A 14,398-nucleotide genomic window follows, 5' to 3' on the forward strand; every position below is an offset into this window, starting at 1 on the left:
TTTTGTGTGTTAGATTTTTTGCAAAAGATTGCTAGCAGATGATTCCTTTGTATCACAGGAAGGTAGAGCTTTCCTCATTCCCTGTGCAAAGAAATGTGCAGCTTAAAGTTTTATCACTCTTTAGAGATTAATGTAGGACATTCCTACACATATCCCTGGTGTGCACACACTCTCAAGGGACCTTGAAACGGTGGTACATGCTCTGGTAACCTCTCGTTTGGATTTCTGTAATGCGCTCTACATGGGGCAACCCTTGTACCATACTCGGAAGCTACAGTTGGTTCAAAATATGGCAGCTAGGTTGGTCACTGGATCTTCCAGGGCCACCCACATAACACCAGTATTAAAAGATCTACACTGGCTGCCTATTAGCTTTCGAGCACAATACAAGGTGTTGGTTATTACTTATAAAGCCCTAAATGGCTTGGGCCCAGGGTACTTGGAGAACCACCTCTCCCCATATAATCCGCCCCGCACACTCAGATTGGCCGGGAAGCATCTGCTGAGAGTTCCAGACTCGAAATATGCCACAACATCGCGTAGGGCCTTTACCATCTCGGCCCCTCAGCTCTGGAACTCGCTTCCCGGTGAGCTCCGCTTGGCCACCTCCCTTGATTGGTTCAGGAAGGAGTTAAAAACCTTCCTGTTCCAACAAGCCTTCCCCTAATTGTTCCCTTGTTAGTCTCCCCTCTTCCCTCCTCACTGTTACTGTTGTTGTACATCCTAAGCTAGCTGGATATTTTTATATTGTTGTTTGCATTGATTGTATTGGTAATTGCTATTTTAATGTATATTTACTGCGTTTTTACCGTGCTTTTATTTTGTAATGGCACTTCTTGTAACCCGCTTTGATCTGAGGAAAGGCGAGCTATAAATAAATATTATTATTATTATTATTATTATTATTATTATTATTATTATTATTATTTATTGTGTTGATAATTTAGATTGAATTTTGTTTGCTCTCTCAAACGTGATTAGAAGTTCTCTGCTAAGTGTGCTTTGAAAGTATATAGTATGGAACTAATTGGTTCCTTTTTTTTCATTTGCTGATAAATAAAAACCAATGTCAAGCAGCTCCTATTTTGAGCTGTGTTTAAAAATGTATAACCGTTTGTCCCACAAGGTTTCAATCATTATTTTGTAGGACTATGATAGCGGATAGTTCTCAGCCAGAGATTGAAATTTTGCAGCCGGTAAATCTCCTGTTGTCGGTCCAGAGAAATTTAGCTGCAGATTGGTATTTACAGATTCCAGGGATTGCAGTTAAAGGAGACTTGAAGGCTATGCAGGTAAGCACCCATGAGAACCTGTGAAAGATCCAGGTTTATATGGGACACAAATCTATGAGTAGTAAATATAAATGAGCTTAAGCAGATTGCCTGATACCTTTTGCATGGGAGGATTCATCAGTTTGACTACCTGACACTTTGAAGAATCTAATAAATACCTGAATAAGTTGCCACACCATCCTGAAAATAGACAGGTATTCATTGACACTGGTAGTGAAGATGGCAGGTAAAAAGTTATGTGCATCTTTTTTAATGATCTTCCTGGGAGGATGTAATGGACTGAACACTTTACAGATATCTCTCAGTCAAGATGACTTAACTCTCCTCATGAAAATTCTGCTGGAAAATCTTGGTGAAGCTGCGACAGATGCTGGGGTGATCCAGTCAACCTCACCAGAAGCTCAGAAGTTGAAAAAGAGTAAAGGTGAAACTGAGGCTGATCACCAAGAAGGTATTTTTTCTCTCTCTAAAGCCGACAGTTCAGTGACAGTAATGCTGATGGTCATTATTGCAAAGAAGATAATCCATTATAATTGATCCTTTGATAAGAAATTTGCTGTGACTTCATAAGTTCCTTCTTACATCTTAATATTTCAGATAATCTAACAGCGTCGGGACAGAAAGACCTTTCTGAAGTCATGTCTAAGGAAAGTGTGACCCTTATGTTTCATTTTAACTTTGAATCACTTTCCATTGTTCTCTACAATGCTGCTGCTGTTGATCAGGTTTGTGACATTTTCACTTAACAGAATGAGTTTCTTTGAGCCAGTTGAATATAGGCTGACAAAGCTAATGCTAAGTAAAACTGGATCATGTTAAGACAAAGCCCAGATCTAATAAGTGGAGGCTTGCAATAAAACAGTTTTTGAAAAGATGAATGTATTCAGTGTCCTCTGCTTTACATTCCTGTGTTACTTTCTTCTCTTGCCCCATGTTGTTATTCTCTTGATAGAACATCAGAAATAGAGGGGTATATATATCCAAGACAGTAAACCAGGGTTTGCCTATCCAATTTCGATATCCTGTCTTTGGCTATCATTGTAGAATTAAAATCTATTTAGAATTAAAATCTATACATTGGTGTGTATCAGTGTTTTTTTCCTGTTGCAAACTTAATTATTTACAAATTAGCAACAGCATTCTCCTGTGCTATTTCTGTTTGCTTCTATGCATAGATAGTCTAGACTCAAGATGTATGATACATTTTATTAGTCTCTCAACTTTGCATATAATTCCTTTGTCTTGAACACTGTTGTATGTTTCAGAAATCTCAGTTCTCACTTCATGACAACAGTTTACGTCTTGGAGAACTCAGACTGCATCTTATGACAGCAACGGGACAAATGTTCTCAAATGGCACTATAGATATTAATACTAAGTTGAAAACATGTACACTAGATGATCTCAGAGAAGGAATTCAGAGAGCAACTTCAAGGTAAGCTACTAAGTGCTGCAGTATTGTGGCGCATCAACTTGGCTAATGATGGGAACTGCATTTGAAATAATAAAATACTGAGAATTAGCAGTTTTCTTTAATTATAGCAGACAAGTAATGCCAGCTTTCTAAAGTTAGATTTGATGGTGCCAGACTAACACCCTGTGAATCTTTTCAGTTAATCTGTTCTTCAACTTACTTTATGTTCTTAAGGTATGAATGTTTTTTCTCGCCAGAATGATAGATAAAAAAGATGGTGAAGCTGATAGTGTCATGATCGATATCAGCTACAAGCAAGATAAAAGTGGGACTGAAATTGTATCTCTCCTGGAGAAACTCTATTTGTGTGCCAGCGTGGAATTTCTCTTGACAGTAGCTGATTTCTTTGTTAAATCCGTGCCTGCAACCTCATCTGAAAAATCCACCCAATTTCAGTTAAAGCACTCCAGCCAAGGGAAGCAAAAGCCAGAGAAAGGTGAGCAGAGCAAACGCATCTATAAGCTTGATACTGAGATAGCGCAGTAACTGAGTTATTTAAAATAATATGAGTGACTGCAGCCTGTGTTCAATGTGGCTAGGAGAGATGTAATTTATCAGTAATTTGTCAGTAACACTTCTGGGATGTTAAATGCACTATGACTATGGTAAATTTAAATTTACATTCCAATTCAAGAGATGGAATGCTTTTGTGTGGGAATGAAAAGAGGAATATCTTGGCACTCCACTTTTAGTTCTCGATTCCTTGTTTTGAGAACTTTGTGTGTGTGGAGTTAAGGACTAACAGTCTAACCATATGGCACTGAAAGGAGTGAAAAGTATGTTGGAGGGCATGCACACACCTACCCTTTAGTGTAGTACTGTTGGCTTCAGTATGCAAAGGTTTTGCCTGACTGACCAAAGGTTCTGGGCTGTTTCCTTTTTTGCCTGAAAATTCTCTTTAGAGTCCTGGGAGATCCTCCTAAACAGCATATATGTAGATCTGTAGAGGGAGTGGAGAGCCATCCAAAGAGACACCTTGACCAAGATCCTACATTAAAGAGACAGACCTTGCTTCACAGAGGCGCAGTACAGACTTTGCAAAAAGGGAGGCCTGCTGGTGCCTGTTTTTCCTCTGCAGGGAAGCCACAACCGCCAAACCACGCAGCTTCCCTGTGGAGGAAAACGAACCCGTGAAAAGTGGGTTCTTTTTGCCCTGCAAGGCAGACGTCGCGCCAATGGCGCACTCATGATGTCACAGAAGTGGTGCAACATGCAGATGTTATGCATCTGTCACGTCACAATGGCAGCACCCATTGTTACCGTGCCGTGCTAGGGTTGGGGACCGTGCGGTTGCAGTGCAGTCCCTTAATCCTAGTACGGTGCAAGCATGGTGCTTTAGCACTGTGCACACAGTGCCATCTTGTTAGAGAATTGCGGCGTTGCACAATCGAATGCTCGTTTTACATTATGGCTCCATGTTACATCAATGTGTAACCATGCACAGTAGAACTACTTAGAAGCATAATTCTGATTCCTTAGCCTTGAATTAAATAGAGCCCTTCCTCATTGGACAAAAAGGTCCAAGCACTTCCTTAAATCTATGTAAGTCACCAGCAGAATGCCATACTTGAATGAGAGAGATAAGGAGTGAATAAGGAGGAGAGTAGTGGGGAAAAATCATAAGCACCCTCAAATTGCAGATAAGTTAGGGAAGGGCACTTGGGAAGTATGTGAATTTTTTTCCAAAGAAAATCTGACAACCCTTGTTTAGCAGAGGTTGCCAGGATTCTACTCTCCTCCTTTGCTATTAAGCAGATTGCATGGGCATTATAATGAAGACCGTAAAACAAACCTGTTGTTTTGATTTTATTCTGTTCTAAGCAATAACCCCAATGTGTGAGGGTTCTGGCCGAAAAATGGCCTTCACAGCCAGAGCTCAGGGTCCAGTGAAGCAGAGTCAGGCGAAGCAAAGGAAGTCAAAATCCAGAGTTCTGCAAGTCAAAGCAGGGTCAGGGAAGGCAAAGAAAGGCAAAGCAAAGTCCAGGCTCAGCAAAGCCAAGCCAGGTAAGTTGAAGGAAAGTCTTGCCCAGGATGCCGACAGGCACCTTGGACATACAGCAGGGAGTTCAGACTGAAGGTTTACACCAAGGATGGGCAACTGAGGCAAGCCTGGGTGCCATTTTTCTTGATCATGTTGTGATAGCTGGCCTGCTTGATTGAAAACCAACTGAACTTAAAACATTTTGCAGATGAGTCCCTGCAGCCTAACATGTCCATGGTGGCCCGGATTATGGATCCTGAAGTTGTGTTCGTTGCCAACCTGACAAAGGCAGATGCTCCTGCTCTGGCAGTTTCTTTCCAGTGTGATTTCAGTTTGTCAAGTAGCCCTCTTGCTCAGCGGATGACTGCTCAAGTGCTGGATCTCAAAGTCCTGGCTTGTCCCTTCCTTCAAGGGAAAGGAGAGAAGAATGTTACTACGGTGAGCTCAGTGTTGTTACTTTCACATGTTCTTGTGTTCTCTCTCTCGCACATGTGCATGCATGCATTTATAAGGGAAAAAATCAATGGCCACACATGTACCCTTTAGCACTGTTGCATTTCCATAACTGGCTGAAAGCAGAATTCAGAAGGTGGTTCCACATGGCGCTTAAAATCACACTCTAGCTCAAGATCATCCAGTGGGTTTCCTTGGTTCAGTGGGGATTTGAATCCAGGTCTCCGTGAGTCCTAGTCCAGCACTCAAGCCACTGGCACCATACTGGCTCAGGAATGTTTTGACCCTTTATTAATATATTCCCATTCCTGTGGGGCAGGGAAAGGGACATTTCTTGCAAAATGCATTCACAGAAAGCGTCATTTGTTATGTCAAAAATAAAGAAGAGACCAGTGGGGTCCCACACGGCTCTGTCCTGGGCCTAGTGCTATTCAACATCTTTATCAATGACTTGGAGGACAAAATTGGGGGCATACTTATCAAATTTGCAGATGACACCAAATTAGGAGGAATAGCTAATACTCCAGAGGACAGGATCAACATTCAAAATGATCTGAACAGACTAGAAAGCTGGGCCAAAGCTAACAAAATGAAATTCAACACAGAGAAATGTAAGGTACTGCACTTAGGGCAGAAAAAATGAAAATCACAGATATAGGATTATGGGGGACACCTGGCTGAATGAAACTACATGTGAAAGGGATCTGGGAGTCCAAGTAGACCACAAGTTCAACATGAGTCAACAGGCCAAAAGGCCAATGCAATTTTAGGCTGCATCAATAAAAGTATAGTGTCTAGATCAAGAGAAGTAATAGTGCCACTGTATTCTGCTCTGGTCAGGCCCCACCTGGAATATTGTGTCCAGTTTTGGGCACCACAATTTAAAAAGGATGTGGAGAAACTGGAGCATGTCCAAAGGAGAGTGACTAAAATGATGAAGGGTCTGGAAGCCATGCCCTACGAGGAATGACTTAGGGATCTGGGGATATTTAGCCTGGAGAAGAGAAGGTTAAGAAGTGATATGATAGCCCTGTTTAAATACTTGAAGGGATGTCATATTGAGGAGGGAGCAAGCTTGTTTTCTGCTGCTCCAGAGACTAGAATGCAGAACAATGGATGCAAGCTACAGCAAAAGAGATTCCACCTCAACATTAGGAGGAACTTCCTGAGAGTAAGGGCTGTTCGACAGTGGAACACACTCCTTCCTCAGAGTGTAGTGGAATCTCCCTCCTTGGTGGTCTTTAAGCAGAGGCTGGATGGCCATCTGTCAATGGGGATGCTTTGATTTGGATTTTCTGCATGGCAGAATGGGGTTGGACTGGATGGCCCTTGCGGTCTCTTCCAACTCTATGATTCTATGATTCTACACTTTTGTATGTTTGATCATTCCTGACAAGAGTATTTTACTGATGTTCTCTAAGGTCCTTCAGCCTTGTTCTTTAACTGTGGAGGCTGTGATGCACACTTCGGGAATGCAGGCTGTTGATGTGGTCATAGAAGAATTCATCATAAAGGTTAGTAAACATGCCGTGGTGGTTTCCTTCCTTTTCTTCATAGAAAATCCTTCCAAAAGACTTTCAGATGAATACACGTAGTCCTAGGGTTCTTTCCCACTATACAACTATAGCACTTTTCCTGCTGATTTTCAGGCTTTTTCCAAGTTGTCCTTTTTTTCCCCCCTAAAGGGTTCCAAGGGCTTTGGGGATGCAATCTATGGGCTATACTTTCCCCACTTCTGCTATAAAAGAAAGTAGTAAGCATTTATATGAAGCTAATAGGTGGGAAGCACTTGATTTAAATCTAAAAGCTGGTTGGTAAATAACCTTATTTTGCAACTATGAGAGCCCCCTTTTTGAGTCCCATTCATGGAATATAAAAGTAGGATATAAAATAAGTAAAAACATTTTTTTATGTGTGTATGGTATGCACCAGCTTTGTTCAATACGTTTTGGCTTCCTTTTGAAGATTTCCCCAATCATCCTCAATACCGTAATGACCATCATGGCTGCCATGAAGTCAAAGCCAAAGGACAATGAACCTGGAGGGACCGCTTGCAACACTGTAGACCTCTGGAGCATCAGGTCTATCGACCAGTGTCAGTATTGGTTTCTCGGTGTTGACATGGCCACAGAAGCAACCGAAGAATTCCTTGCTAATGAGACATCCGAAAAACAGGAGAGTTTTCATGTGGAAGTGAACTCGGTTCAGGTCACCTTGGAGTGCGGTTTGGGGCATCGGACCATTCCCTTACTGTTAGCAGAATCCACTTTTTCAGGAATGGTGAAAAACTGGTCTTCTCTCATAGCTGCCAGAGGCGACATGACGCTGGAGGTGCGTGAGTACAGGAAATCATCAATGATTTTATGGCTGAGCCTTGGTTTCTTTGAGGCCCATTGTGGCTAGAGAGGAACAGTCCACAAAATGTGGATTATCTCTGATATGAATGAATTTTATTAAGGCATACAGCCAGAATGAAATAATAAAATGGTTACAAAAATTACCTTACATCCAGTTAGAAACGTTAATTTCCCTGATATCTCCCAGAACCAGAGACCTCTAGACCTTTGCTGAGGATGCCTTTTGTCTTCATCCAGACCTCTCTGTCTTATCTCTTTGGTCTTCTTACAACTACTTAAATATATTTTAAAAGTATTTTTACTTTGTTTCATTTCAGTCATGTTTGTAACTTGTTCTTTTGGAAGACTCCTTTGTGATAGGTAGAAAAAAATTATCTCTTTTTAAAAATTTTTAAATCATCAGGTTTGGGAATGGTGGATACAAAGCAAGCTAACATTTAAAGACTTAAGTTCTGTTATTGATACTATATTCCAGGTCCATTACTATAATGAAATGTATGCTGTTTGGGAGCCCCTTATTGAGCGAATTGATAATGAAAAACGTCAGTGGAAATTAAAGTTGGAGGTAAGTAGCTATTCTTGTTTAGACAAAGCCTTTAATTACTGTAAATAGTAAGTTCAAACTGCTGTTTCTCTCTAGCTTTGTCATTTTTGTAACCAACTAAAACAAAACTTTATTTTGCCATTGTTTTTAGAAGTTGCTTATTCTTTAATAAGACTTGATTTTGCAAGGATTCAACCACAACTAATTTCCTTTTTAAATTCCATTTTGCACCCTGCTGTGTAGACTAACAAGCTTCCGGTGCTCCTTGAGCAATAGCAGAAACAATACTATAATTAAGACCTTATGTCAAACAACATTATTAAGCTGTCATATTTCAGTTTGCTAAAACCTCATGTGTGCTATTCCAGTAGAGCAATTTTCTCTAAGTATTGAAATACTAGGTTAAGCCCTGCTGTAACCCATGCAGTTTCTGAAGGAATTAGAAATTTCTAAAGTGAGCCTTTATTTTTATTATTATCAAGTTCGTGTTTGTAAAGTCTTTCTGTTAAGAGATGAAGTCCACAGTAATCTTTATGTCTATCCTGTAGTTCACAGTTTTATCTTCAGAGATGAAATACTGTACATGTGTCCTGAGTATAATGCAAGGGATCTGTTCTGGGACCCTTCACGTAACATGGTTTTCGCTTAAAACCTGGAACCCTATTAGCTGAAATGAATGCCAGGCCTCATACATACAGGCCAAAATAAAGCTGCTTTGGGCCACTTTGGAGGTACGCTGTTTAAATGATGCATGCGTCTCAAGAGTCCAGAAGCCACGCCAAATCCACGCTCCAGTCCTAAGGACTGGAGCGTGGCTTTGGCACAGCTTCTGGACTCTTAGGACGCATGCATCATTTAAACAGTGTACCTCCAAAGTGTCCCAAACAGCTTTATTTTGGCCTGTCTGTATGGGGCCCCAGTGTGTTCTGTATAGTTCCTCTAGTGCAATTCTGTGGTATGCTTCTGCCAGAGGTTGACCACAGAGTTATGCTGGGGGACATACACATGCCCAGAGAAGTGTTCTCTCTAGGAATCTTTAGGTCCTCCAGTGCAACTCTGTGGTCAACGTCTAGCAGAAGTATACCATAGAATCACACTGGAGGACCTAGAATATGCCTAGAGAGAGCATAGATTTTCTGACGTATGAACATGAACCTGTGTTATACAAACTCACATAATATGTGGGTTACCTGTATTAAAAACAATGTAATAATTGAGTGTAGTGCTTGTGTTATTCTGGGCATACCTTCTGCCTCAGGGAGTGATGGATTATCCCTCTTTGGAGGTCTTTAAACAGAGGGAATCTTTCAGGAGTGCTTCAGTTGTTTATTCCTGCATAGCAGAATAGGCTTGGAATAGATGGACCTTATGGGTCCTTCTAATTTTAAGATTCTATTATTCCAAGAGAGGCTGATCTTTGTGTAAAGCAGGAGTGGGCAACTGTGACCCTCCATGTAATGATGAAGTGCAAATCTCATGATTCTTCACCATGGACTCTGGTGTCTGGGGCTGATGGGAGCTGCAGTTTAGTACCATATGAAGAGCTGCAGCTGCCCATCCATGCTATAAAGCGAAATTACAAACCTAGATGATAGCATAACTTGAAATTGTGCCTCAACAGATTGCAGCTGTTTTAACCTGTTACTATCATTTTTAGATGAAAGCTAATCCAGTGCAAGACAGAGGATTGCTGCCTGGAGATGACTTTATTGTTTTACCTGAACCACAGAGCGTCATTAATATCACTTCAAAGGATACCATGAACATAACCATATCCAAATCTTCTCTGGCTGTCTTCAGCAATCTCGCCAAGGTAATTCCACATGGATTGTTATGAGGATATCTGTGATAAGATCCTTCTATGTGATTGTTCTATTAAACCCTTGGACCTGGTGAGCCATCTGTTCCTTTGGGGGGGACGGCATTATTTTTTCTTTATCTACCTTTTTCTTTCAAAGCTGCCATGACTTCTAAAGGGGACAGCTTTTCCCATTATATGCAGCATGTCACAAATGGATGTTGTTTCCAGAGATTCCATTAAACTAAGGTTTTGGATCTTTGAGTTAATGGTTAACAGTGGCAATGTTGTGGCAATCCATTACAAACCTATCTGTACCTATCCATATTGAAGTTAAAATTTGGCTAACTAAAAAAGAAGTGATGGGTTAAGAGCCCTACTAAGATGAAGTGACAATATATTTATATGCTTTCCAGTATGTGTTTGCTTTATTTTAGGGGTTCTCAGAAGGAGCTGCCTCCACATATGACTATACCCTCAAAGACAGGGCTCCCTTTACTGTGAAGAATGCTTTGGGCATTCCCCTCAAAGTTCATACCTGCAGAAGTCTCCAGGTCGTTGGATCAGCTACAAATGAAGATATTCATGATGTAGGAATTGATCAGAACCTGGAACTGGACTATTCTGCATTGGAGCCCCAGCGCAGAGGGAAGCTATCTGCCTTTTATCGCCAGGAGAGTTCCCTATTCACTTTGAGCTTTGGTAAGATGTCAGGGAGTGGAAATGCAGTTGCCAAGAGCATTTGGGAAATAAGATGGCCACTGAAAACTTGGATAGGGAAATAGGGAGCAACCAGCTATAGATTTTTTGAGGATTTCTGTGCTCAGCATCCATCGTAATTCCAAACTGATATGTATCTCAATTCCTCAGGTGATGCCTAGTGTTTTAAAATGCATTTTTCCAAGATGAGTAAGAGTAATGTGATTGTTTCCCATTTCCATTTAATTTCCATTTAATTATACGAACTGGAGTTTACTTCTCTGAATAAATCTTTGTTGGTTAGTCTTTCTGAGGAAGAATAATTCTTATTGTCAGCATTGGTTTTACACATTCACTAGATGTTTCCCTCCTGGGACTGTGTCATTTCAGAATACTGAAGGCTTGTGTCAATTCGGATATAAGGTCTATATATCTCTACATGTTTATATCATCATCTACAGATAGAAGTATTAATATGAAAAAACCCACACACAAATGCAAAACTAGCACCTCTAGGAGAAGCTAGAATTTGAAATCCTTCTCCCTGAAATTTTGATTTCCATTAGTAGAGGCTTGGGGCCAAATGCTTTCTTATTTTATAAACTGCATGACATTTTAAAATTTACAAAACAGGGTTGTAGTTGAAAACTTGTCTCACTTCCCAAAAATGTACAACTACACAACTGCACAAATCATTCTTGTATGTCCCCCCCTTTTTTTAAAAAACAAAGGAGGCAGGAAAGGGCTTCTTCACTTCAGTTACTTTTTTGTCATAAAACAGGACCACAAGGATACACAGAAGTTGCCAACGTTCCCATTGCGAAACCAGGCAGAAGACTTCACAATGTACGGACCCCTCTCTGTGACCATTCAGACTCCATTATAGTGCAGATAGATGCTGATGAAGGAAATAAAGTTATAACTATACGTTCTCCTCTGCAGGTAAATGGTCCCATTTTTGCCCATTAAACAGGGCATTTCTGTTCTAATGCACTTGCATGCCGTGGATACACTGTAAAACAACAACAACAACAACAAAACTTATAAATTATGGCTTCTTTCTGTGTTGATCTATACATAAAAAGATGCATTTGCCTGATTTTGGTGTCTATTGGCTTTTCAATACAATTTTGCATTCATGTTGTTTGCCACATTGGGTTTGAGGAAGAGTCCATATATCGGAGGCTGTAATGTGGCAAAACTCGAAAACCAGTAGCTTCACATTACTGCAGATTTGTAAAGTACTTCAGAGATTTGAAATGGGGCTCAAGCATAGGCGAAATTCACCTTACGTGGGGGCTCCGGAATGGATCCTCTGCATAAGGCGAGGCTCAGCTGTAGTTTATTGTATCCCTTGAAGTCATTTCTGACTTAGGGTGAGATTTCTTGACAAGATTTGTTCAGAATGAGCTTGGCTTTGCCTGCCTCTGAGGCTGAGAGAATGTGACTTGCCCAATGTGATCCAGTGGGTTTCCATGACTGAACGGGGATTCAAACCCTGGTCTCCAGAATCCTAGTCGCAACACTAAAACCACCATGCTGGCTCTCTGAAATGTGTGATATAAAAGTTAAATATGATGTGTGTTTGTATAGTGCTCTTCATGTACACCAGTGCTGCTATGGTGTGGCAGATCAGCATTTCCCCCCTTTTCCCAACACGCCAGGGTTTGGTACCACGTTTGCACCTATTGGCCATGACTGTGCCTTTCTTTCCTTGCATACTGGCACTGATCCACAGACTACCACTTTGAGTAATAATAATAATATGATTTATTTATATGCCGCCCCAATCACTGGGAATCCGGGCGGCTTACAACAGAGCGGATAATAGACGGTTCCCTGCCCTCAGGCTTACAATCTAAAAAGACACGACACAAAAGGAGAGAGAATGGTGGTGGGGGGCAGAGGATCAGGTCCAGCATTCTTCTCTCCCTCTGAGGCCTGGACCAAGGCAGATGGACTGGAGGGAGGGCTCTTTTTCTTCAGGCTAACCCTGGTGGAGTAGCATGAATGTACATGACATTTTGTAGAGACTCAGATGGTTTTCTGTGTAAGTGATACACAAGACATAACTTGATGCCAAAGTCATTGAAGGAACAGGACATACATGCAGGGACTGGCAATGTGAGGGTATAGCGTATTAGTCTTGTTCACATACTAGTAAAGCGTATTGCTGTTTTTTGAATTTCAGATTAAGAACCACTTCTCTGTTCCATTTATAGTTTACAAATTTGTTAGGGATACCAGACGCTTGGAGCCTATAGGCATATCTAAGCCTGAAGAGGAATTTCACGTCCCGTTAGATTCGTACAGGTACAATGTTTTCACTTCTTCAGAATCCTTTTAAAATAATTTTTATGGTAAATTATAAAAACAAACACACAGATAAAAACATACAATTGGGGGGGGGGAGAAAACAACATTAATTATCTTCAGCATAATAAACACATCTAATACATTACTCCCCCCCCCCCCCCCTTTTCTGGAAGCTTAATCTGTAGTATATACCATATATACCATACCTAATAATATCCCAACCTCTGTTTCCACTCATCAGTCAATAAAGCTGCGAAACACCTAAGATATCTGACTTTGATCTTTCATCTTCATTTATTTTTAATGAATTGTTCTTGTTCATATAAAATTACTTTTGCTACCTCTACTTTCTTCTTCACTTTTCATGTTATATCTGTAATCTCAAACCTCTGTATCTCCTATATTTGCTTAACTTTTAAATATCTTTCAAACCCTCTCTCTCTCCTCCTATGTTTTCCCTCTTAAATGTTTCACTTTTTTATTTATTCCATACATTTTATATTTTTCCCAATATTTTCCAAACTTTTTCTAAATCATCTATCGTATTTCCTTGGATGCTTCCTGATAACCTATCCATCTCTAAGCAGTTTCGTCTTTACCAAAGCATCTACCCTAAACTTAACCAAGCCTGGATTTCTTTTTTATTTTCACTTGTGTTTGGGTTTAGGTGTCAGCTCTTCGTTCAACCAACTGGGTTCTTAAAAGGCCGGTATGAACCGTCCACAACCTACATTTCCTGGAGGGAAGAGTTGCACAGGAGCAGCGAGGTCAGATGTATGCTGCAGTGCCCATCGACTGAGGTCCATTTTCTGCCTCTGATACTAAACACCACGGCTGTCCCTGATGCGCTAAACTTCATTGCAACCCATGGGGAGAACTGGGACCCAGCCTACATCATCCATCTCTATCCTACGCTCACGGTGCGGAACCTTCTGCCGTATTCCTTACGGTATCTCCTGGAGGTATGTTTGTCTTTTATTTATTCAACTTATGCCACCTTTTCTCCCGCTAAGGGTCCCAAGGTAGCTTTGAATCATAGAATTGTAGAGTTGGAAGAGACCCCAAGAGCCATCCAGTCCAAGCCCATTCTGCCATGCAGGAACTCTCTGTCAAAGCATCCCCATTGACAGATGGCTATCCAGCCTCTGCTTACAGTAATAGAGCATAGAGCTTGAGTGATAAATAGAGCTTGAAAGGGTCAGCCTGCAGGTAGAACACAAGCTTTTTTTCAGATTCATCCTCAGGTCGCCAATTTTGGGCTCTGGAGGGTCCCAGATTCAGTCTCTCAAATTTTCAGATCTTTATTTTCAGTTACAGTCAGGTAGCAGATCTTAACTGGTGGGAAGAGCTCCACCTTGTTTGAGACCATGGAGAAAACAGTGGCCGTCAAAGTGAAATATTAGCCCAGAGTTTGCAACCAAATGTGTGGGTATTTTTTTAAATACAGTTCTCAAGAATACGTATCAGTTCCAGCTTAGCTTTTA

At 40.9% G+C, this 14,398-nt stretch overlaps 1 protein-coding gene across 1 annotated transcript in view; it reads left to right on the forward strand.

Moving 5' to 3' along the window:
• Positions 1-14,398, forward strand: part of VPS13C (vacuolar protein sorting 13 homolog C) — a 93,655-nt gene that overhangs the window by 53,293 nt on the left and 25,964 nt on the right. Inside the window, 14 exon segments of the mRNA XM_042472074.1 lie at positions 1,148-1,292; positions 1,587-1,743; positions 1,890-2,017; positions 2,558-2,727; positions 2,964-3,202; positions 4,956-5,185; positions 6,622-6,714; positions 7,166-7,531; positions 8,033-8,122; positions 9,759-9,914; positions 10,337-10,601; positions 11,380-11,540; positions 12,790-12,911; positions 13,582-13,876. Of these exon segments, the coding sequence (XP_042328008.1) occupies positions 1,148-1,292; positions 1,587-1,743; positions 1,890-2,017; positions 2,558-2,727; positions 2,964-3,202; positions 4,956-5,185; positions 6,622-6,714; positions 7,166-7,531; positions 8,033-8,122; positions 9,759-9,914; positions 10,337-10,601; positions 11,380-11,540; positions 12,790-12,911; positions 13,582-13,876 (2,617 nt within the window).

The sequence above is a fragment of the Sceloporus undulatus genome, chromosome 6 (genome assembly GCF_019175285.1).
Source record: "Sceloporus undulatus isolate JIND9_A2432 ecotype Alabama chromosome 6, SceUnd_v1.1, whole genome shotgun sequence".
Classification (NCBI taxonomy): domain Eukaryota; kingdom Metazoa; phylum Chordata; class Lepidosauria; order Squamata; family Phrynosomatidae; genus Sceloporus; species Sceloporus undulatus.